The sequence below is a fragment of the Apteryx rowi genome, unplaced genomic scaffold (genome assembly GCF_003343035.1).
Source record: "Apteryx rowi isolate R43461 unplaced genomic scaffold, aptRow1 scaffold_3, whole genome shotgun sequence".
Classification (NCBI taxonomy): Eukaryota; Metazoa; Chordata; class Aves; order Apterygiformes; family Apterygidae; genus Apteryx; species Apteryx rowi.
In genome coordinates this window covers 5759004-5782598 of record NW_020449418.1, presented here as the reverse complement: position 1 = coordinate 5782598, position 23595 = coordinate 5759004, and the positions used below count along the sequence as shown (strand labels likewise).

General features: G+C 36.7%; 1 protein-coding gene across 1 annotated transcript in view; it reads right to left on the bottom strand.

The window, feature by feature from the left end:
- Positions 1-23595, bottom strand: part of CFAP43 (cilia and flagella associated protein 43) — a 51853-nt gene that overhangs the window by 7238 nt on the left and 21020 nt on the right. The window contains exons 12-33 of the mRNA XM_026069671.1: positions 22531-22635; positions 21557-21705; positions 20414-20517; positions 19174-19314; positions 16872-17041; positions 15926-16078; positions 15353-15483; positions 14431-14596; positions 13726-13836; positions 11990-12067; positions 10420-10545; positions 9302-9406; positions 8475-8591; positions 7424-7636; positions 5600-5806; positions 4739-4828; positions 3860-3937; positions 3203-3328; positions 2016-2135; positions 1821-1928; positions 954-1040; positions 390-478 (exon numbers count right to left, since the gene is read on the bottom strand). Coding sequence (XP_025925456.1) covers positions 390-478; positions 954-1040; positions 1821-1928; positions 2016-2135; positions 3203-3328; positions 3860-3937; positions 4739-4828; positions 5600-5806; positions 7424-7636; positions 8475-8591; positions 9302-9406; positions 10420-10545; positions 11990-12067; positions 13726-13836; positions 14431-14596; positions 15353-15483; positions 15926-16078; positions 16872-17041; positions 19174-19314; positions 20414-20517; positions 21557-21705; positions 22531-22635 — 2774 coding nt within the window. The remainder of the gene's footprint in view (positions 1-389; positions 479-953; positions 1041-1820; positions 1929-2015; positions 2136-3202; positions 3329-3859; positions 3938-4738; positions 4829-5599; positions 5807-7423; positions 7637-8474; positions 8592-9301; positions 9407-10419; positions 10546-11989; positions 12068-13725; positions 13837-14430; positions 14597-15352; positions 15484-15925; positions 16079-16871; positions 17042-19173; positions 19315-20413; positions 20518-21556; positions 21706-22530; positions 22636-23595) is intronic.

Genomic DNA, 23595 nt, shown 5'->3' with positions numbered 1-23595 from the left:
TATATAGAATATTTACATTTGTCTTTATTTTCTCTTACATAAAACAAGCTCATGTAGAACTAACAACATTTCATACTCTCAATCTCTTGCAAAGAGCAACTAGGTAAGACTACAGATTTTACAAAATAAAAATATATGTTTTTGAGAACTGTTCATTATTTAGATTGTATTTAAAATAGATTGTGCAGGGTGAATGAGGAAATGTAAATGATCAAATATAAGTGTATGATGGGAAATCATCCACTATTGTCAACCATCCACATAAAAAGTAGGAAAGCAGTCAGTCTATTGATTATCAAGATATTTTAGATAACTGAAATAAAGTGTTCTCATTCTTGAAACACAAGAAACACTAGTATTTAAACAGATGGAATCAGATGGGGTCTTACCTTGGTCGACGTCTGTAAAGTTTGAAAAGTCGATCAAGGAGATATGCAGGAACGTCAGCAAAATCCTTTCTAAAATCAGATTCCAAAATCTAGGAGGAAAACAAACAGCCTCCTTGTCATTACAGTGTTATTTTAAAAAAAAGCAACATCCTTCCCGTATCTTAGAAACACAGAAGATGGTGCTTCCAAGCTCTCCATTCAGGGAATCTTAGCTATTTCATATATTGCTCTCAGATATGACAGTTTACACTGTCAATTTTTTTCTTTAATGCTAAGGAAGAGTCAAGGTTGAGTGCAGAACTACAAGATTAAATGCAGAAGTTTTGTCACACTAAGATCCTCTGTGAAGACAGGCCCCCTGGCTCCCAATAGATTATGAAGACCTTGATGTGTAACTCATATGCACATACTCTCCTTTGCTGCTTAACTTCAGTGATCAGCAAATTAAACAGAACCCACCCCCATGCTTAAAATGCTTAAAATGAAGCATGTTCTTCTCATGATCAAGACACAGCATGAACTTTTTATATATCTGAATCTGCTCGGATTTGTCTAGAGTCTCACCTTATCTTCAGCAATTGCATTTTCATAGGTGTCTGTGTAAGCATCAATTTTCCTGTTTGTACACTGGATTGTTTTTGTAGACTTTACCTGCAGCAAAACCAGAGGATTGCAAGAACGAAACTCAGTCAGCAGAAGCACTTGATGGCTATTTGTATATACTGATGAAGCCAGCAATCTCTTAGTTTTAGAGGAAACCTTTTGAGCTATATTTACTAACAATACAATACCTTCTCCAGAGGGGTTACCTGTGGGTACTGCTTAAATGAGCAGGTATAAAATTCAAGTATTCCACTGCTTAAGAAAGTCTGTTATAAAACACATCTTATACCAATGCTTCTAAGTTTTCTTTTTAAATTTTGAATGTAAGGACCTGTGTTCATACTTGTTTTCACTTGCATAGAGATTTCCTTTTTCCTTTCAGGTCATCAAAGGTAAGATCAATCAAAAATCCTCAAATTATGTTCAGTGGAAGGTTCTCAATTCTGGAATGCAATTTCCCTGTTAGCATGACATAAATCTGCTACATATCAGCATACTAAGTTCATCTGTTTTATCAAGGCTGTTAATTGATTGTACTCCGCTGGGGAGGCCAGCTTTGACAGTTTGCATGGACCAAAAGATATACCAATGAGGACATTTGTAAAAACTGTAAAAATTACATATTTTGAAAAATGTAAGCTGGTATACACTTGGCCTCAGATAACTTTAAAAGTAGTCTAACCTATATAGTGGTAGGGGCTCAGTGTCTATTTTGGAAGCTCTCCTTGTAGCTCACGTACAAACGGCTGCTTGCAGCTCCAAACATGGCGATCTGTACAGGTCCAGTAGCAGGTCTGCCACACAGAAGCATTCCAAACAATAACTTACTTTCTCTTTCCGCTTCTTCCTAAGCAAATGATGAAGTCCAGCTTCTCTAGTGTCCAACTCTTCATCCAACAGCAAAGAATAAAGGATATTGACTATTTTGAGTTCTTCCTGCGGAAAGATTGTAAAAAAAAAAAAAAAAGTTAACATTCCTGTGGCACAGAGGTAGAGAGGAAAAATTTAAATTCTCTGCCATACCTGATAGATGACCATCTCTGAATTCACTTTCCTTTCAAAGAGTTTGCACATAGTCTCATCAAAACTTTGTGTTGTTTCCTGGATGGAAGCTTGAAGTTTCTTCAATTCAGCTTCCAGTGCCTGGAGAAGGCAAGGACCAGAGGAGCACTATTACATCTGGAGGAACAAACAAGCTCTGCCACAGTATATTGTGGGATGCTGGAGAATGCACAGTGTGGAACTGTAACCCCCCAATGCAAACTTTTTTTTTCCTTAAGTTTTTATAGTCCTGCCCCACTCTGGAGCCATGCAATATTCATTAATATTATAGACACAAATAAAAGAAAACAGAACCTACATTGTTTACAGAATTAGCTGAAACCAGTTCCCCTTCAGAAGCCAAATATATAGCATAATCACTGTTGTGCAAATGAAGACCCAAGGTTTAAGAGAATAAAATTTTGTGTTGGATTGGTTTGACCAATCAAAGGGTCAGATTAACCAAAGGGCTCAAAGAGAAGGTAATCCAAATGACACTGGTCCCTTTTAAAATTAACAGCATCTAGGTATTAGACCCAAATGTATTTTTTAAATCAATCTTTAAGGCATGACTATCATTTTCTAATTGTTTTTATTTTCAAGGAGATTAAAGAGAATGTTTTTACCTCCCAACTTTCATTGCAACTAAGGAGTCTAACTTATTTATGCACTTTTATTGAAAGACTAGTTTCTATTCCTGTTAGCACTACTGAACAGCCATGTCAGAAAGACTAAGATTCCAAGTTTTGTATAATCAAAACAACAGCAATTACGTGTTTGGAAGGAGAATGTTGCCAGGTTACCAAGTTTTGTTGACCAAATACCACTTAGAAAAATAACCATTGCGGTATTATATGTGTATGGCATCAGCAACCCTGGGAATGGAACCTGAAAAATCATTTTAGGAATAGTGATACATTCATGAAGGCAAGTAATCTTTTGTCAGATGTCACAAGTTTTAGCACATACTAATTATTGTAACTAGAGATTGCTTTTTCTACTGTTTAAGCTAGGACTAATATACTATTCCACATCAACTTTGTTCTTCATTTGTTCTTTGTTTGTTCTCTTTATTGGCATTTATTTTTACAATTAGATCCTCAGCAAGACCCGAAACTTTGGCCATGAGGACGGTGAAGAAAACCACTCCTTTTCTCTTTTTAATTTACCCTTCTATGCTTTTCTCTTTCTTCATTCAGTTCCTCGACTTTTTTCTCATATTCTCTGAATATTTTCTTTTCTTCTTCATTCCAAACAGATTCAGGCTTGGATATAAAAGGAGGAGGAGGAATATCCTGGAGATATTAAAGAAGAATATGCTTCAAAAGCAATATTAAATCTCCATCAGCAGGCTAACAAACTACAGCATGCATAAAATTTAATGAAAGGTATTCCTAGTGGTAGGTAAGGTAGAAGCCTTCAGTCTAAGGAACATATATATTCTGTTTCTCTGGTCTCTTCCTTGCACCAGGAGTTTGGATATATATACAGTCAAGTTCTCTTTCACTTGCTTACAGGAATTCACTACTGGATCTTGTAAAATGTAAGTATTTTGTACTCCTTCCTCTACTACTGTACTATTTTCTTTGTTGAGTTAAATGGAACACAGTATTTTTCTGTAAGATCGCAGCCATGAGTAATAAACCCCTCCCTTCACAAAACAGTCATAGTGGTAATACTAAATTAGGTCGCTATATTATTCCACTGTGATAGGTATGGGTGTTGATGGGCACTTAACTTTAGTTGCAGATATTGGCTATTTGTAATTCACATATCCTTAAAAGCACCACAAGCTACCTAAATGATACAGCAGAAACACAGCTCACAATTTTCAGGATGTCCTCCTTTTTGACTTCCAGCACTCCACCCATCATGTCATTAAGAGCACGCAGTCTTTCATTGTCCTAGGAAAGACAACAAAAAATACTGTAGGATGCAAAAGGAAGTGCAGTAATTGGAAGTTTCAGGAATGATAAAGGAGCAGTTCACTTCTAGATCACCGATAAGACTTTGCTGTGTGTCACAAGTAGATTAATGCTCTTTGGTGATGCGTGTGAAGTAAGCTAAAAGTCTGAGAGTTTTTCCTGATGGACAGAAGCTCATAAACCAAATAACTTACTACGACTGGCATTCTGGCAATTTGAAAGGAATACATAGGCACAAACTATTCCTGGCCAGTTGGCAGGTTAGGGTGAAGGAAGCTGTATCATTACTGCCTTATCAGGCATCCCGTTTGGGGACTAGAGCTGTCTTAGAACTTTCACAGATACATAGTTTTTAAAGCCGGGGGGAACATTATGATCATCTAGTCTGGTCCGTGACGAACAGAGGTCAAAGAAACCCATTCAACAAACTCATATCAAGCTCAAAACTTTTGACCCAGCAGTAGCCCATGTTCAGAAATGAATCTAGTCCCTAGTCTCACAGTATAGTGTTTTTAATTGGCATTGAGCATATTTTTAAAAATTGCTTGCCTACACTAAATATTTTCTTCCTCCAGCTAATCTATATCATTCTGACTGTAAAGGATAATGGAAAAGGCACACTCACTTTCACCATCATGACTTAAAGTCATTATTACTTACCATCATTACAGTTATTCTACAGTATTACCACATTACTGGAATATTCCAGTACAGCATTAATTATATAAAGGCACACCAGTGACAATGGCCTGTTCAGTAGAAGGATACTATTTCAAGTACCAGAGCAGCCAGACGTCTTTCCATTTCAAGCTTAGCCAGCATTTCTGCTTTTGCTCTCTCCTGCGGAGTCAGGTACTTTTCAGCTTTAATCTGAAGGGAGAAAATGGAGTTCACATCAGGTTTCTTTTCTTCAAAAGTGTTCACACATGGACTAAGAACATTTGGAAAAACAATGTAATATAAACTTTCCTTTTTTTCCTCTCTCTGGTCTTTGATAATCCCCAAGAAGAAAACTGTTCTTTAGAACAGCTCCAAAAGCTATATTCAAAATTGCTAAAATATAAACTTCTTATAATTTTTTTTTATGATGTTAGTCATGTTTTTTGCATTATATCTGTGGGTTTTCTGGTACTGGAATAACATGGACTGGTGGGCAAGAAGACAAAATGGGGGAGACAGAGACCAAAAGAGCAAATAAGCTCAGTAGAATTTTTTGTATCAGAAATATGGTGTTTATTTATAGATTATCAATTGAATTTAGAAGTACAGTACTAAGTATGCTTTGATACTTAGATACCTAGTTTCAAAATGGTACTCAAAGACTGAATAGAGAAACTCTCATCTATAGAAGTGATCCCTCCAAGCCTGGTTTGAACTGTATTATCAGGGATGGGGGAATTTCTGCCTAGTCTCCAAACAACTACAAACTTTTAACAGCAGTGAATTAAGATTTATACAGATTTCTTTCATTTCAGCTTTCTACCTAAAAAGGGAAGGGAAGCAAAAGAGCCAGATATATGATTTTAAGTGCACAGACACATCTGTTTTAAGGCTTTTCACTACTGACACAATGACTGAAATGAGGAGAATCAGAGAACTATCTTTGTGTGGGTGAAAGAGAAAGATTTGTTTTTCAGACACCTCTGAATCCTGGACAGTGAGTGCACGCTCTGGTATTTCATCATCTGTAAGAGCTGGCTCCCATACTTCCTCCTGCAGGTCAAGTTGTGCCAAGATTTCTCGGATCCTCAGGTTTCTTTCTTTCACTCGTGCTATCTCATGCTCCTTCTGCTGTGCAACTACGTCAAATTCCTTATTAAAAGCAGTTTTCACTTTGTAAATGATGTCCTGAAATACCATAAGAGGAAACAGCAATGCTGCACAGATCACATCCATCCATGATTATATACCACTCCTCAACTCATCAGCAGAAACATAGATGTGTGTATTTGTATGTGTGATAGGAAAAGAAACTGGTAAATAAACCTCTTTCATGATAATCGTAGGGGCAGAGTTCAAGCTCTGTTTAATGTATTAATGTTAAATGTAGATGGGCAGATGATCCATTCTTTCTTTTCATTTTCTAGAAATTTCTCTTCCTTCTCTGCTACCTATTTGCCATCTGACAAAGACATTCCAAAAAAGTCATAGTGTTGCCCAAACTAGATAAAAACTAGGCTGCCTTTTATTGTTGTTTTTTGCAGACTTTGGCTAAAGGAAGAAGGTGCTCCAAAGAAAAAAAATGCTCGTAACCTATAATTCTGGAAATCACAAAACACAGATGCAAAGGGGGCAGAGTTAAGGACATTCTTTCCTGATTTTTTTGAGTGCTGCAATCTGCAACTTTGATATGCTTTTAATGTGATTTTCTGTCTGACAATATGTAAGTAAAATGTGCCAGTGAATTAATAAACACTGGAATCTAACTGTTTGAAAAGAACTGAGACTTTACCATGGTTTTAAAAAGCATGTATTCTTAGTGGATAAATTCTTTCTTTAGTCTAACTAAGTGATCTCATCAAAGAAAAGCAGAATATTAAGAAAGAAAACCATGTGTTTCTCCTATGGACACCATGTGTCCATTTACTGAAATGAAACATGATTAGGATTTCAGTTCTGTTATTAAGGTTTATATTTTCAGATGATTACCTGTTTGCCAAAGCAGTGAGCTTGCTGATAGCTAGCCAACAACACTGAAGGACCTCTATACCCAAGAAAAATAATATGCATCTTTAAAGCCCCACAGAAGAAAGATCTTGTTGCATCCAAGCTTACATCTATAAGTGCTCCTTGGGTTTCTTCCTCATCTACTTTAAAAAACAGTGTATCTGCTGATTTTATGCATTACAAATACATAATCATTGAACTCTGCTACCATTTACAGCCTTAAAGAGCTCTGAGGAGGCAATGCTTATAGTAGTTTAACTGGTTCCACCCTTGCAGATTATCATTGCAAGAAGCCTGTTCTGTAACATGGTTACTACTTAAATAAACTGGCCAGGGTAAGAGAAGTAAGAGAGTCTGAAGGTAATGAATAATAAATAACAGAAACACTGAAGGCTGTAAATGAAGGTATGGTAAGACTGGAGAGAAAGGAAATGGTATGAGGTATCTCCACAGGGCAGGCAGAGATGTACAAACTAGTTTTGTGTATACAAACTCCTAAACTGAAGCACCAGTGGGCAAATACAGATACCCTCAAATTGGGTAACCACAAGGCTTCTTACGTCTGGAAACAACCAGTTGATAAAAATGTTTTTCTCCCAGACCTGAGCTGGCAAATCCACACGGTGCTATACTGCACCATATGCATTTATCAGCTTTGATCTCAGTAACTCAGAGACCTGTGCAACACTCCACTGTGCAGTATCAGTATGCCCAGAATCTAACAGTGGCTGTGAACAGTGCAAGAACCAACGGATATGACAGTGTCACTGCAGTAATACAGATTTAAGAAGAGGTCACCTGCAGTAATATTATTTGATTGACCTTCTGCTCCCTGGTGTGCAAGTCCAACTGGTGGTATAAAATAGATGTGTCTCCACCATACTGAGAGCTCATACTTCCAACCAGGCAGTAAGATGCACTATCATCAGCCACTACTTCTTCTTCCTCCATATCTTCTTCCTCTTTAGGTAATACAGTCTCAGGCTCGATCTCAACAATTTCCTTTCGAACCTGAATATCACAAACATGGTAAGAGTGTTAATTATATAAATGATCCAGTGTCATGTGAATAAAACAGTCCCCAAGTTTTTCTGCTGACAAGATTCCTTGGAGCCATCAGTTCTAGAGGTTAAATTCTGCAATTAAGGCTTGTTCAGTGATCAAAATAACACAAGTCAAAATGACCACATCTGGAGTACTGTGTCCAGTTTCAGACTCCCCAGCACAAAAAAAGATATAGACATACTACAACAAATCCAGGGAAAGGCCACTAAGATGATTAAGGGTTTGGAGCATCTGACATACAGGGAGAGGCTGAGAGAGCTGGGATTGTTTAGCCTCAAGATGAGAAGGTTCAGGGGGATCTTATCAATGTGTGTAAATACTTGAGGGGGAAAGGGGACTAAAGAAGATGGAACCAGACTCTTCTCAGTGGTGCACAGTGAAAAGACAAAAGGCAATAGGTACAGGGGAAATCCAACTTAAATGTAAGAAAAAACTTTACTATGAGGTTGATTGAACACTGGAACAGATTGCCCAGAGAGGCTTTGGAGTCTTCATCCTGAGCAATCAGCTCTAGCTGACCCTGCTTTGAGCAGGGGGCTGGACTAAACAATCTCCAGAGGTTCGTTTCAACCTCAGTTATTCTGTGATTCTGTAATACTGATGTATCTGTACTGAGTACAAACACAATGTTTCATCTTTATTTATCTTTTTAATTTTTATTTGGACAACTTCTATAGCAAGGAACTGGAGCTGAGATAGGTATCTCTGTAAAGTAGGGCTAAGGTGTCTTTTCAGAACATCCTGGTCTGAAATGCCTTTCTGCAGTATTTCAAAGAGATTGTACCTTAAGATCAACTGCCTCAATCTTCTTTAACTGGAGAACTTTCTCCAAAGTTTCCAGCTCTTCTTCACTACGTTCCTTCAGAGGATAATTCTTCACTTCACAGGCTATATGGAAACACTTTTCAGATGAAAAAAAAAAGAACACAGTAAAAAGTTCTTCATTAAACATCTATCAATTCTTTTGTTCAATATCTGAAGGCTAAAGAGTTATAATGACTTCTTGTTAAAATTTGGAATAAAATTGAGGAGTAATCAATACAGGCAATATAGTAAAAATCAATATAGTAAAAATATAACAGTAAGGCAAAAAGCATTTGCCTTTTTGGAACAGAACATAGTTGCTTAAAAGTTTGTTTTTGTCTTTTTTTTTTTTTTTAATAATCTATGGATATGACCTCTTTATCCAGGGAATTTTACCAGAATTAGATTTTTGTAAAATGACTTGTCTTTTACCATCCTTGAGATAATCCAGTATCATCAGTTTGACTAATGACCCTCTATTTAAAATACGCAAAACCATGAATAAATTTTGCCTTTATGCTCTGTTTAGCAGGAATCATACAGACTGCATGCAAAAGAAGAAAAATAATATTTACAACACTGCATTAAGATATTCTCTGAGAACACAGAATTAAAGAATTGCTTGTTTGCCTGTCAACACTCTTATCCAACTCAGAAGGTACAGTTACCAAGGCTCAAACAAAATGAACAAAATGAAAGATTCGCATGAGCCTGGGAAGCAAATGAGAAGTGTGTTATGCTTCTATTTATTTTGTCACTGTACCTTAATAAACTACTGCAGAAAGTTAGGTGGAAAGCGGAGGTTACCTTAACTGCACGTCCTTTTACACACATGGAATCCCAGCACTCACGTTTGATAACATCCTGCAAATAGCAGTTGGCTAAATTCTCCATATCAATCTCCTTCCTCAACTTTCAAGATAAAGAAAAGAAAATAATAAGAGGATGTGGTGCAAAACAGGCAACTTAATTGAGTTATCCAAATAAACCTAACAGATGAAATGAAGAATTGCAGTATTTCACCATTTTAGACTATTGCATCTCTCTTCTCCAAAATGTATCTCACAGTATTAAAAGGCATTATTTTATATGAGAGGAAAAGAATCACAGAGCTTAAGCAATGCGCCCAAGGCCACAGTGTCAGAGCTGGATTAGAATTTATAGCTTCTGGCACAGATCATATTCCAGTCGGTGATGTCTGTATCAACAGCTTTGCCTACTTCAGAAAGTGACTTAGAACACTTTGCATGCGCACCTTAAAGTCTGTGATACAGTCAAGAGTTCAGTCTTATTATGCTGTGTTCCCATGAAAGTAAATACTGGAAGGCATTCTTACAAAAACATACTATTTCACTAACCTTCCTCCCCTTGTCCTCTTACACTGTCCATTCTGGTAAGTGATAAACACTCGCACTTCATTTTCTAAGAATTCTCAGAACTCTGCTGATTCTTTTCAGTCCATGTATGTATAGCTTCAGACCTACTGACAACTTTTTTTTTGGTCTTTCTATTCAAAGAAGAACTTAAAAATTCAAATTTTATCTGCTCCTGAACCTGTCTGTCTACAGAAAGACCCATATGTTTCTGAGGTGTAGCAGCAGCTCATTTTTCATGTTCAGTAAACTGGCATATGAATCCTTTGAGAATAACCAAAAAAATTAGGAGCTTACTGCCCTCATGAGCTTCTCTCAGTGCCTCCTGGAGGCACAGCATGTTCTCCAATAGGATCAATATAAAAAATATTCCAGAGAACACAATGGAACAAGAGATGGAGTTATTTTATATAAATTTGGTCAGAAAAACACGGAGACATTTCCTGCTTCTCAGTAACGAGCAGCAATTTGGGGACCATCCCCTCTGTTCTTCACTCATTCTTTCTCCTTTCCCCTGCTAGTTTTAAAACATTCTCTCCAGTTCTATCATACCCTGGCCACTTCTTGTTCAGCCTCTGCTTGCACTCTTTCCTGCTCTTCTATATCCAGGTTGAACTCCTGCTGCTCCAGTTTCTCAATGTCTGGCACCTGTTCATTCTCATGCATCATTTTCTGGATCTGTTTTTTTTTTTAAATAAGAAACAAAAATTAATGTGAATGTGAACAGAGGAAATGCTACTTCTAACACTGTAGAACTTGATAGCAGAGAAAATGATTTTAATTGCCTTCATTTTTAACTGCTTCAGGGTACAGGGTAGGATGGGCTGCCTGTAGCTAATGATGGAGAGTAATATGTGAATATATTTCACCTTTGTCTTAAAGCTGATTTGGATGTAATATGTGAAGTTGCAGATACTTTCTAAGAATCTATATAATACAATTCTTAATTCTCTGATTCTAAGCACTCAATTAAATTGTTTTTGAACTTGTACACAGCAGTTGTAGTTCATAGAACCAGAACATGTTTTATATGAGTGCAAAGCTTTCCAAAGACTTTCCAAAGAAGGCTGCTCCATTTTAACTCAGTGAAGATCACACATGCGAATGTTACTAACAATAAATATTTCTTCTTTGTCTTCCTAGCAGATATTTATAAAGCAGTAATACAGTAAATCACCCAAAGTTATCTTATAAAAATTAAACTCTTCTGCCAACTACCTGATCTGGAATTGTTAGTAGCATTTTCTATATTCTGCACATGGATTCTTTCACATAATAGTGAAGCGGCTTGACCAAGGTCACAAAATATGCTACTGACATAGCTAAAATCCCAAATTTATTAACTTTTGATACATTGCATGCTCGCCTGTGATGAGATTTAATTCTGTAAAACATAGTATTAAAATATTAGCTACTACCCAAATTCAACACTGAATTTTAATGAAGCTTTTGACTTCATGTGCAGCTTAAATCACTGGCATGATTACTTTAGGGCCAAGCTTGCCAGATGCTGAATTTGTAGTACATCAAACTGCCATGGGCTTCCATAAGAGATAAGGGAGGCACATACTTCAGATGGGCACTAACAGATTAGGTCTGGGTTTGCAAGTGTATTTACGTTTGTGCATTTCAAGGCATTGCTGTTTGCAGGGCCTAATGCATCACAGCCCAGAGAAGGCAAATAGAAAAGAGATAGTGTGGAGCGCACACAAATCTATGCGACTTAGTCTAATGTCTGGTTAATAAGGCACTGCCTTATCCTCTTGCAGATGGCAATTTCTATGGGAGGAAGCGGGAGGAAGAGGAAGGAGTAAGAAGAGAGGATAGCAGTTTTTATAATGGAAGTTTGGTAAACAGACAGAAACTAGCCTGCTGAGAGGACAGACTACTCAAGGTATACGGATGGTATGAAATATTTCTTTTGGAGCAAGGGAAATGGGGTACCAGACAATAGTTCTTGACAGGTTCAGAGTATAGTCCCTGAAGGAGCATATCTCTTTATTATTGCCTGCTCAGAGTTTGTGACAAAACTCTAACAGAGCCCTAGAGCTGGTAACTATGAAGGAAGTGTTCTTGTAAACAAAATTGGCAAGCTGAGCCATTATCCCTGTAAGAAACTCACATTTTTACGCAGCTTTTTAATTCCCATTTTCAGCTCCTTCTTCTGGTTAGCAAACTTCTGAGTCTCTTCTCTAATGACCTGCCATACAACAAATACATAGTTGAAGGACAAAAATACACAAGAAGAGAAAAAGACTGAAATAATCTAAAGGAACAATATTGGTACGGAAAACAAACTCCAAAGGGATTATTAACTGAAACAGATATAGTCCTAACTTAGAAGTGTGATCCTCAGAATTGCTCAGAAGAGAAAAGATTGTATAACCAGGTCAGATTGTAAGCTGGTGTGCAGCAGTAGAGCTTAAAAGAAGGAAAATATGAAAGAATGAAGTACTTACAAGTGAAATGATTACAGACGCATTGAACTGGGTAAAGCCTGCTTCCAGAACTTGTCAAGTGTTGTGTATTTCTTAGATTTTTCATTGTCACAAAACATTTCCAGAGGGATAATTCAAGTTTCAAGTAAACTAACATCTGGTGCTCATTCTGGAAGCAGTGACATTTTCTTTGCTGCTACAGCATTGCAGATTAATCTCTTAGGGAAAATTTTACAATTGCTCTGCACCTCTGGAATTTGCTTTCTAAAATAAGTTTACAACTTCATGCAGGATGATGGCATTGATGGCAAAGAAATGGCAGAGAATGACTCTGTTATCAGATGGACTCCATCCTCTAAAGGTCTGATGCGAGTCTCCCAGGAGATTAATTAGCACCTTAAATCAACCTAGGATCACACTGTTGCTGTTCAACCCTTGCTTCTCATCACCGTTCCCTAGCTGACACTAATACTCTGGTGGTACTCATGTGGGTGCACAGTCACAAGGACTTGCCAAAAAATCCCCGTGTAGGCACCAAATCACTAGTTCCAGCATCAAAGCAGAAGCAGGAATACATGTCTGGGAGAGGGATGGAGACGATGCCACTTTGAGTGGCAGTATGTCTTAGATGGACTTGAGTCACTTGTGAAACTGCATCATAATTTGGAAGATCATTCTGGAGATCACCCACAAAACAATAATACCTTGTATGGGGCAATTCTTCTGCTTTGTTCTATCATTCAACCCCCAAAGCTGGACAAAATACAGAGCTCTGGCTCATATCAGAAAGAATCTGCTACAATCCTGTAGTTCATATTTCTGAAAAAAATCCATACTAACAATAACATAGCAATTTCTAGGCTCACAAAGTACGATATCTCCTCTTTATAGACTCTTAGATTTTTGATGCACTTTTACTTTTAAAAATCTTTGGTTACATAACAGACTTACTTCAGCCTTAACCTGAAATAAACGACAGGGTTTTTGCAATTAATGTCATATTGTTGAATATTGATTTAATAGTGGTATAAAATTTGTTATTCCAGCCCATGGGAGGAAGAGTATTTGCTTGGTTTCTGCTACTGATCTTCTGTGCAGTTTTCTGACACATTTAAAAGAAAAAGGCCTTTATGAGTTTCTACAGGAGGTTGATTTGTGAGCCAAATATTTTGAGTTTACTGCTTCCACAGAAGTCATCTTTTGGCCTTGAGAGCTCCCACTATGCTGGGTGCCTACCCTAAACTATTTATAGTCTTGAGATAGCATCTTCAAAAGCTGGAATCACAATGCCTTAAAAGAGGCCCAAAGGGCAGAAAAACTTCAAAAACTAGATTTATTTACAGCATATAATTTGACACTCCAAACCACTACTGACTCTTGAAAAGGCTGGCCTTGATTAATGCTTGTTATATGAAAGTACCTTCTTCATTTTCTGATCTATCCATGTCATTTCACTAGTAATGGCTGAATTCAATCCGGTGAAGCTGCTGTCTTCTTCTGTCAGTTCTATATTGGAAGATTCAGATGCTTCCTGATATGAAGGATATTAACATCCATGTCAAGTATTTAGAGAGAATTAAAGAGAGACAGAAATAAAATATAAGATCACAAATGGAAAAGTTCACATTAGAAATAACAACAAAAAACAGAATTCCAGAGAATGTTATAACGTGTTTGTTATTCCCTAATCAGTCCCTAGGTTTGATCCTGCAAACCCATGCTATTATGCAAGGCCTTTTGACTCTAGTGGGATATCCGTACTAATCTCTGCAATCACTGTTTTGCTTCATTTCAATCAAAAATATATAATTAGTGACACACAATGTATAGCAGTAATATAATACTGGGAAAGACACATAATTTGACACCAGGAGAAACTCTTGACTTTAACACATGCAGTTTTCTGTGGCTGAAGAAATTGAGGATGTGAATGTCATCTTCCCATAAAGTATTCCATTTCCTTGATAATACTATTAGACAAATCAATAATTAAGCATAGTCAGCCAATTCTCAGGGGTATTTTTCCACTTTTACTAAAGGATCAGATTTTGTCTTGAGGATTGGCTTTATCATCTATAATTTTAGGATAATAATCAACCTTTTTCTACAAAAATAAAGACAACACCTCAAATTTCCCTTCTGGGAGTGATTCCGATGTGGATTCTGGGTCAAACTGCCATTCTGCCATAGATTTTAAAACAGCATTTTCATTGAAAGTGGACTTGTTCAATATAGCAAGAAGAGATCGCCAGTGAAAAGCAGCTTCCTTAACTTCAATTTTCTTTATTCTCCTAGTAAAAAAAAGGGAACTGATGTATTTTCTGTATATTATGGAAAAGGATGAGGTATTAAATATTCTTTGTAACACTATATTAAGCCGTTTAAAAATATCTATTCAATATTTCTACATATTATTCAATATTGTGTGAATTTTAGAATTGGATGAAACATTACATGAAGTTTCCACAGAATTAGAGGTTCTGAAAGAGGGACTACCCAGGTTACAGATATTGCATCTTTAATCTCCGCATCTGCCAAAACATTTGTCTATACAACAGAAAAGCTGTAGTTTCAAGTGTTTCTTACTCCCAGTGTCCCCTTAGAGCTCTCTATAGCCACAGTTGATCTCCCATGAAAAACTGTGTTGTCCTTGAATAGCTGAGTCAAGACAGGCTCTCATGGGGTTAAGTCCCTACTCATATAGACTCAGAGAGTCCTTCCCAGATGGTTTATTTGARAGTGATAAAAAGCTCATTATAGGTAATACTTATTGGAAGATACTCCTATATCTTGCAGTGCAACCACACCCCAAATACAAGAAATTCACATATTTCTCAGAGGTTCAAATGGGAAGTTTTTCATGAGCAAGAAAGACCACCTCTAAAGATAAGAGGACAGATCTTAGTATCCAACTCCATCCAATTCTTGTCCTTACCAAATCTGAGATTGATAAAAAGGAGGTCTAGAATCACAAGTAAATACAAAAATTAGCCTGTCAGGATACAAGAATTTACACCATCAATATTGTTCTGACACTTTAAACATACTTCCATTTCAGACACACCAGGGCACCATCATTTACGCCATTAACGAGCATGAACTGGCCATCCAGTGAAAATACCATGGATCTGATTCCCCCTCCTTGATATGAGTGACAATGCTTTTGAGCAAGTACATCCTGAAAAAGTCACAGAAGCAATATCAGCAAATATGTTTTGCTAATGGAATATGTCTGTAAACTATGCTCCTTTATTTTTAGATACAGGTCTATTCAAAATGTCACTAAGAAGTATATAAAAGACTAGAATTTATGAGTTTATAATTTTGACTACAGATAGGGGTAAGTTTCTAGTCTATTGATTTTGCAGGAGACAAAGAAGAATAGTAAAAATATTTCCCCTAAGATTTACTGGAGAAGAAAGTAAGTAGTATGTGTGATCACATAAACATTCAGTATAAAAACAATCATACTGTATAACCCTGTGGTACTTGACATTCAACATAAATTTTGCTGGAACACCTTTTATTTAAATGAAGAAAAGCTTATAGTGAGAGAAAGTAGCTGTCACAGTTCTTTCCAGTGAAAGCCAAATGAAGCCTGTGCCTGGATGCCTACCTACCATAGTAAAAGTATGATAGATGAACAAAACCCCATCCTCTGCTGCTGATGCCAACCAACGACTGTTAGGTGATAAACAGAGGAACCCTGGTCCAAACTGTTTGCTAGGAGTCCTCTTCTCTGATAAAAAAACTGATGGGTCTTTCAACATATTCTGTCAACCAAACAAAATGTTAGTCAGCAGTTGAGATGATGGAAATATCTATGCCATTTTACAAAGACTAATGATAGGTTGGTGGGTTGTCTATCACATGCATTGCAATTTAAAATGTTGTTGAATGACTGAGCTTGGGATGCAGTATCACTGCTATGCTGCTGATTCCTTTCTTGCCTTTTCAAAAGAGTTTGTATTCAATATGTTTGGAGCTGTAGTTTCTTGGCTTAGAAAGTATGGGACTTTAGGAAGTCCCTCGCCTTTGGAATTCACCTTTCTGCTTGGCCTGATTCTTAAACTGAGGGAGACCTATGAGCTGCAGAGAACACCAGTTCATCAGCAGGGAATGACAGCAGTTTCCTAAAGCCCCCCCTACTTCACTGTGAGGCAGGGCTTGGGTGGGTCTACAGTTGGGTTTTACACTCATGGAAAGATGTTGTTCTCAGCAGCCCTGTTGGCTCAGTTCCTTCAATAACTGGATATTGAGATTACTCATCAGACTGCACAAAAGCACAGCTCCAGTACAGAAGCTACATGTGAAGCRTTTGCAAGCTGTGTAAGATTTAAAAATCAATGTTTGGCTTTCTCTGCATTAGATCAAGGAGATAATTTCTTTTGCCAGGTTTCTGGGCAGGTGGTAGTGAACTGAAAGTTGATGTTTATGGATGGAGTATGTATTTTTAGTGCAGAGAGGACTTTTTTCATATAATATTCTGATATATTCACTTCATCTGCAGCATTTGTTGGCAGGTACTTCACCAGCACTCAGAATAAAACAGCTTTAGAGACCTACCTGTTCGGAGAGATGGTATTTACAGATGAAAGGTGCACAGGTACAGTAGCCATACACGACATCATCCTTCAATTTGACTGCTGAGCTCAAAGGATAATCAAGATCATATTGCTCCACTTTAATGGCACTAGCCTTAAGCATTCCTTGTTCATCAACATACTTATCATTATCTAGAAGATGATTGAAAAAAGAAACAAGGAGAAAGAGACATCACTACCACTAATGCAGGTGCTTCACCTATCAAGTAACTGTGACAGCCAAACAATCTCAGCAAGGAGTGTGCGTGGTCTAGGTTTTCAAGGAAGAAACTGGGAGTTAATATACCTAGCTTTAACACTGACTCTATCGGTTGTGTCCATATGGCACACTGACGAAGCATAGAGATAGCTCAACTTGCTCTGAATGACTACTAGAAGCAGTTTAACCACAGTGCTGTGGAAATTTGTATATACTAATTTACCTCACTTTTGGGGTATTACATAAGCAGTGCTAATTACTTTGCATGGAGATTCATGTCATCATTGCTTTCATCTAGAACTAGTTCAGGTATCTCTGCCATGAAGTATGCATACCCTGAGTGCTCTTGGATATAACACTTATGTTCACATCATCAAAAGGCATTTTATTCTTTTTGACTATTTAATTTGAATTTTCAAGAGGCACCTGGAATTAACACTGATGCAAAAACTCGAGATACTCAGCAAACTTTGAAAATCAGACTCTATTTTTAAATGTCTAAAATTGGGCACCAAAAAAAGCCCAATATTAGTGGACATTTAGAGAAAATACTAACTTCACTGAAAACCATTTTTTAGAAATTTCACAAATTGTAAGGTCTTTTAAAAACTATGTAATAAATAACAAGAAAATCTGAAACTAGGCTTACTCACAGTTTTACACAAGTTTTTTCTACAAAAAGCTTTGCTAGCAATTCATGTGCACACAACGTGAGTAAAATGATATAAAAGTAGAATGATGGTAACACTGAACACTGGATACATTTTTACTGTAATGTGACAAACTGAAGACATCACTGAAACCTCAAACTGTATTGCTTGACTGGCAATTCCTGGCTGGAAGAGACTTAAAACTGGAAGTGCCTAGTGTCACTGCCAACCAAGGTCATCTTGCACTGCCTGGGTGGGGAGGATGCTAAGTGCAATATTAGCCTGCAGTGCAACTTACTTAAGTTAGTGCATTTAAGCTCTTTCATGATGACTGAATTAGTTTCTCAGTTGATTCCAAAAAGTGCCCCAAATCAATGCATTCCCAGAATACCAGTTTTGGTGCAGACACAATTAAAAGTTCTGTGATCAGTCATGACATTCTGGGTCCATTTTTTCTTGCTTATAGTTTTTTTGAAAAAAAGGACTCACTTTAAAAATGCTATAATTTTATAGYTTTGTACTGAACAGCAGAAACAAATTACTGAGTTGTTACAGAGTTGAGAATGGCATATATAAAACAAAGCATGAAAAGCATTTTGAGAATTTAGTGTGGGTTACCCAATTAGTGAGAGACTGACAGGTTCCCCTCATTTTTCTTCCAGATCACAAACTAGCACTCTATGTTGTCTCAATATGCACACTGCACATGGCAGATACATTGGGTCAGATTTTCAGCAGATGAATGGAAGTAGGCCACTCTTAATTCTCACTAATTATCATCTGTTCCTCATACAACAGAATGTTTCTTTGTAGCATTCCTGATTGGGATACAAGTTAATATTTTTTAATACAGTGGGCTTTTTCCTTGGTGTTTTTATCTAAAGAACCTATAAGAAAGACAGGGAATCATTTTTTGRGATGTATCAACCTCTAACCTTTTTCTGATGAGCTATCATATACCTATAATAATTCTCTGAGGAGCCTAGTGGGATTGATTCTACTTTGAACACCTGGTATGCTATTCTGTATGTGGGTGATGCCAAGCATGAGGCCTATTTGTGGTTGGCTTTGAGCATTGCCCACATAATAATAATAGCAATAACAACAATAACAACAACAAAACAATAATAATAGTAGTAGTTAAGTTGTGGCTTGGTGATTCCGCAGGTAAATTACTTCTCACTTCTCCTTCCTTCCTTGCCTTTCCCTCAGTCAATCAGCATGCCACTGTCCTGCTGAAATGAATCAGTTGACAAAGGTCAGTCTACAGACAGCCACTTGAGAAGTGGTGTCCCAGGAGAATGTACGGATGAGATGAAGAAAGAGATTAAGATCATTAGTATTTTGTGTAGGGGGAGGCAATAATATGTGCTTGTCTTAGAAAAATATCACAGTGAATATTATTTCATTTTTACCTGTTGTGAGAGCTGAAGGTAGACAAAAAATTTCCAGTCTTGCTCGCTGAACCTCTGCTACTTTAAGAAGTGCTACCACTTCAACTAAGTCATGCTTGAAGTCAGAAACCACAGAAAGTCCAAGGACTTCATCTGCCAACACTGAAGCAGGTAGGGAAAAACAATGAAAACTGTTACTGAATCAAATTATCATTGTTCTTGCTAAGTCATCATGTGAAATAAAACAGGGACCTTTGTTCAGAATGCAACCATACCGTTCTGAATTTGCATTAAAATGTCAGACAAGCCACAAGCTGGTTTCAGAAGTGTTGAACGTACACAATTTCAGCTGGAGACAACAGGAGCTGAGAATACTGAGCACCTCCAGGGTTTTTACTGCATTAAAAATTCAAATCTGAGTTTACATCCAGATTCAATTTTAGCAGGCAATTTTTGAGGGAGTCTGCTCATAATCACAGGACTAAGCACAGAAAGACCCTGTTCGAAGAAGTCAGCCAGCCACTGAGAACATGATCAGGCAATTCAGAAAATTATCTGAGGAGATGTAATTCTATATTTGTCTTCACATATAACCTATCCAAATATTATCCTGGAAGTCAAACTAAATTAAAATGATAAAATAATGTATTTTATCCTTAAAATTAGGATGAAGATCTATACGCATAGCTGTGGTCTACAAATATAAGGCTATTGGAATTGAGATAGTGCATAAACAGATTTATAAATGTCAGAAGAATCTTGTCTGTGAGTTAAAATTCTATCGTTTTTTATTCTTCAGTGTCAACCAGCAAAGCTGACAATTCCAGCAGTCCCTGTGTTAAAGAGACGTGGGATGGACGTTTGTGACAGGAGACTGCATTCAGATATCATAACCTACAGTTTATTAGTCTAAATCCTCATATGGTAGGCCACAGAGATCCTGAGTGCTTTGCTAGCACCATTCTTGACTTCTTGCTCTGGAGTTGTGATCAGTTGGTAAACTGATCCAGTCTCTTCCTGGTGAATTATCTGAGCTCTGGCAGAAAAGTAACATTGGTGCATTTGCTAACTAAAATTACAAGAAAAAAAAAGATTGGCCAGAACAAAATTTGGCTGGGAAACAGAGGAGAAGAAGAACCTTATGTTTTGTTCTCCAGAAATAAATAGAATGAAGGAGAGTGGCTGAGTCTGAGCAGCAAGTATACTTAAAATACAGCAAATAGTGAAAATACAATGTGATTAATGTTGTTATATATATTACCTATATATCCAAGAACCTGGAATAATTTTGAAGGCCGGGCGTCTAGAATAAATATATGTCCTTCTGTAGCTCTAGTGATGAGGAATTGGCCACTCTGATCATAACTAGGTAAAATATAAATCTAAGTTAAATAAAGATTTTGAATGTTAAATTCTAAAAGCAGTTCAATACAATGGGTCAAATTTTGCTCATAATCTCACTCCCACAATTCTACCRACTTCACTGACGGCATAAATATAACTGAGATTTCAGCCTGTGCATTAACAGGGTCAGGGCCTGATGTAAAACCCAGTGTTATGARTGGAGTTTCTAGTTGAGTGGGCATTCAGTCTAAAGCTAATGATACTCCATAGCAGTCTACTTTAATGACTTTATTAAATCTTCCTTTGAAGATAACTTTTTTTTTTAGATAAAACTACTGACAAGATTTTGATATTATTTTGAATGGACAGCTGCCTTTGTTTGCACTGATTGACTTTGAATAAGTTGCTCCAGGGAGATATTTTTATCTTAGGTAATTGTGAAGAGAGATCACAACTGAGTCTTCAAATAACAGGTGGATTTATTTTAATGTTTAACAGTTCAAAATCAATTCTATTTTTTAAAAAGTGGAAGTAAAGATCCCTCCTAAATTTGCCAATTACTGTATTGAAAACCAGCACTTTCAAAACTAAGCCTTTTGGATCACTATAGCTAATTATAGGAGAATTAGTAAATTCATTAACAGTTAACAAAAGAATAATGAATGGTAATAGAATAGTAATAGAATCCACCATATAAGAAGGGATGAGCCAAAGGCTTAAACTTAAGTTCACAAAACCTCAAATTTATATTCAGTGAGGAATAACCCTCTAAATTTAGAAACATTGAATTGCCCATAATTACTGCATATGGTCAGAAAGGATCTTATAAATCAGTATCTTAAATGCTCTGTTAAACTTTCTTAAAAATACAGGATTATTATATTTTTCTCATCTAAATCCTGCTACTATTCCTATTGCATAGTATTTCAGAATATGTTGGGAAAAAATTGAAACTTAAACATTTTGACACTTTTAGAATAAAAACTTTTTTTTGTTCAACAACGAGCATTGTTCAAGCAACAAAGTGACAATATTTCTGCCCTTGTTACTACATACTTACTGCAAAGACAGCACTGGAAATTTGGAAAGAAAAATTCTGTGAACAACCCGTGGAGTTTCAACTTCGGTAACATCGATGAAATAGATTTCACCCCTTCTGGTCCCTACAGCAACGCTATTTGAGGAGGGACAGCAAGCCATAGCAGTTGCCTAGTTGAGAAGTAAAAGATACTTAATGGGATCATATTATATTATATTATATCATCTTATGCTATATGTTAGTATGCAACTTCTTTTATTATTTAAAAGTCCCTAAAATTTGGGAAAACGAAACCTCAAGTGATTTATCTAAAGATCTTTTTCTTTTCTTATTTTTTTACATTAAAAAGATTTTAGAGACATCATAGATATTTTCCCCTATGCTCTATGTTTACATATCAAAATTTACATTCATCATCCCTTCCTCAGAATAAACCATTATATTCACTATCCAGATTTTGAGTGAAGGACATTCCACCTAAAAATGGTGAGGTTTGCTTATGAGTAGAGCTGTTAYAGAAAGGAATTTTTTTTTCATTCTATGACAGATTTCAGGACGCGAATGCATCTTAAATTGGGACAAAGCATTAATGGTTTGAAATACTTTAAGATCTCAATTCCTAAAACCTTTTTTTCAGATCAGTCAGTGCATTTAGTTTTTATACACTTGAAACACTTCCTTTCAGTTTTGACACTCATTAAAAATAGAAATTGAATAAAGTAATATCATAAAATTTAGATGTATGTGATTTATCAATATTTGTTTAAAGATACATCATTAGGACATTAGGTTCAAATGTTTCCTCTGTTCTGTGCTCAGTTAAATTTCTGATTAGTTCAAGGAAATATTCTCCAAGAAAATCTTTTTAAAATCYCTTCTATTTGTCATTCAAAGATACTACTCAACTTTCCTCAAAAAGTGGTTGATCCAGTTCTATGGAGTACAATGCTATTAACTGAGAGATATTAAAGATGAAAATTCTAAGTATCAGTCACCGTAAAGCTCCCAGTTATGTTTTCCTCAACACCAAGGCTTAACTGGCTGAGACAAGTCCCATCTTCCAGGAGCCAAATTTGCACTTCCCCTGAAATTGCTACAGACTGTTGAACAGAGAAAAACATACTGGTAAGAGGGTGGAAAAAACAAATAGTCTGTAATGGCTAGTGATGATCTGTGGAAAATACATTCAAATAATGACTGAGCATAGCAGGTCAAGGGGTACTAGTTTTGACTGAAATGATCTTGCTAGACAGTGCTCTTGCTATAAGCCCATTTTCTCCAAGGTACATCAGTAAAGGAAAATGCTTAATAATTTTTATGAATTGCGGCAGCTACAGGAATGGATTTTAAGCAGGATGAGACAATGTAGGGCAGAACATGTAACCTTGATCAGTATTAGTATTCCCACCATTCAGCCAGCAATAGAGAAACCTGCTTATAATTTTCTTTGCATAGGAAAGGGCTGAAGGAGAAATCTTGTTTTTCCACATGAAAAACACTGGCATATCATAATGGTGCTTGGGTTCTTCTTATATCAAGACAATTTTATAATTCCATAGTATAGTAGGGCTAGAGACCAATCAACTCTCACATTTCTCAGTCTGAGGCAGGTAAAATTTATCATTCCCATGCTAAGAGCTAACAAACAGATTCAGCAAACTCAGTTGATTAAAACCCTAGGGTTCCTATGCTGGCTGTGTGAAGGATTTCTCAGGATGAGACAGATCCATCAGTAAGGCCTTCTTTGCCCCTGGACCCAGGACAGAGGCATCTCTCCAGCTGTTCCAATTTGTACTGAAGGCTGAAAAGATCAGTGGGAACTTCTAGTTCCAATATYTGCTCTCTAAAATGAATCTATCTCCTGCACAGCTATGATCTTGAACCATAAAGAGTCACATGATCAACAGCAGAACCAATATGACATTTTAACAACCTGTGAGTTATCYGCCCTGCATTGTAGGGCAAGTACTGATCCTTTCATAGGCTGTACCTGAAGTAATGACATTCACTTCCTTTAATGAGTAGTTACACTAATGTAACACATATAAGAACYGTCCCAA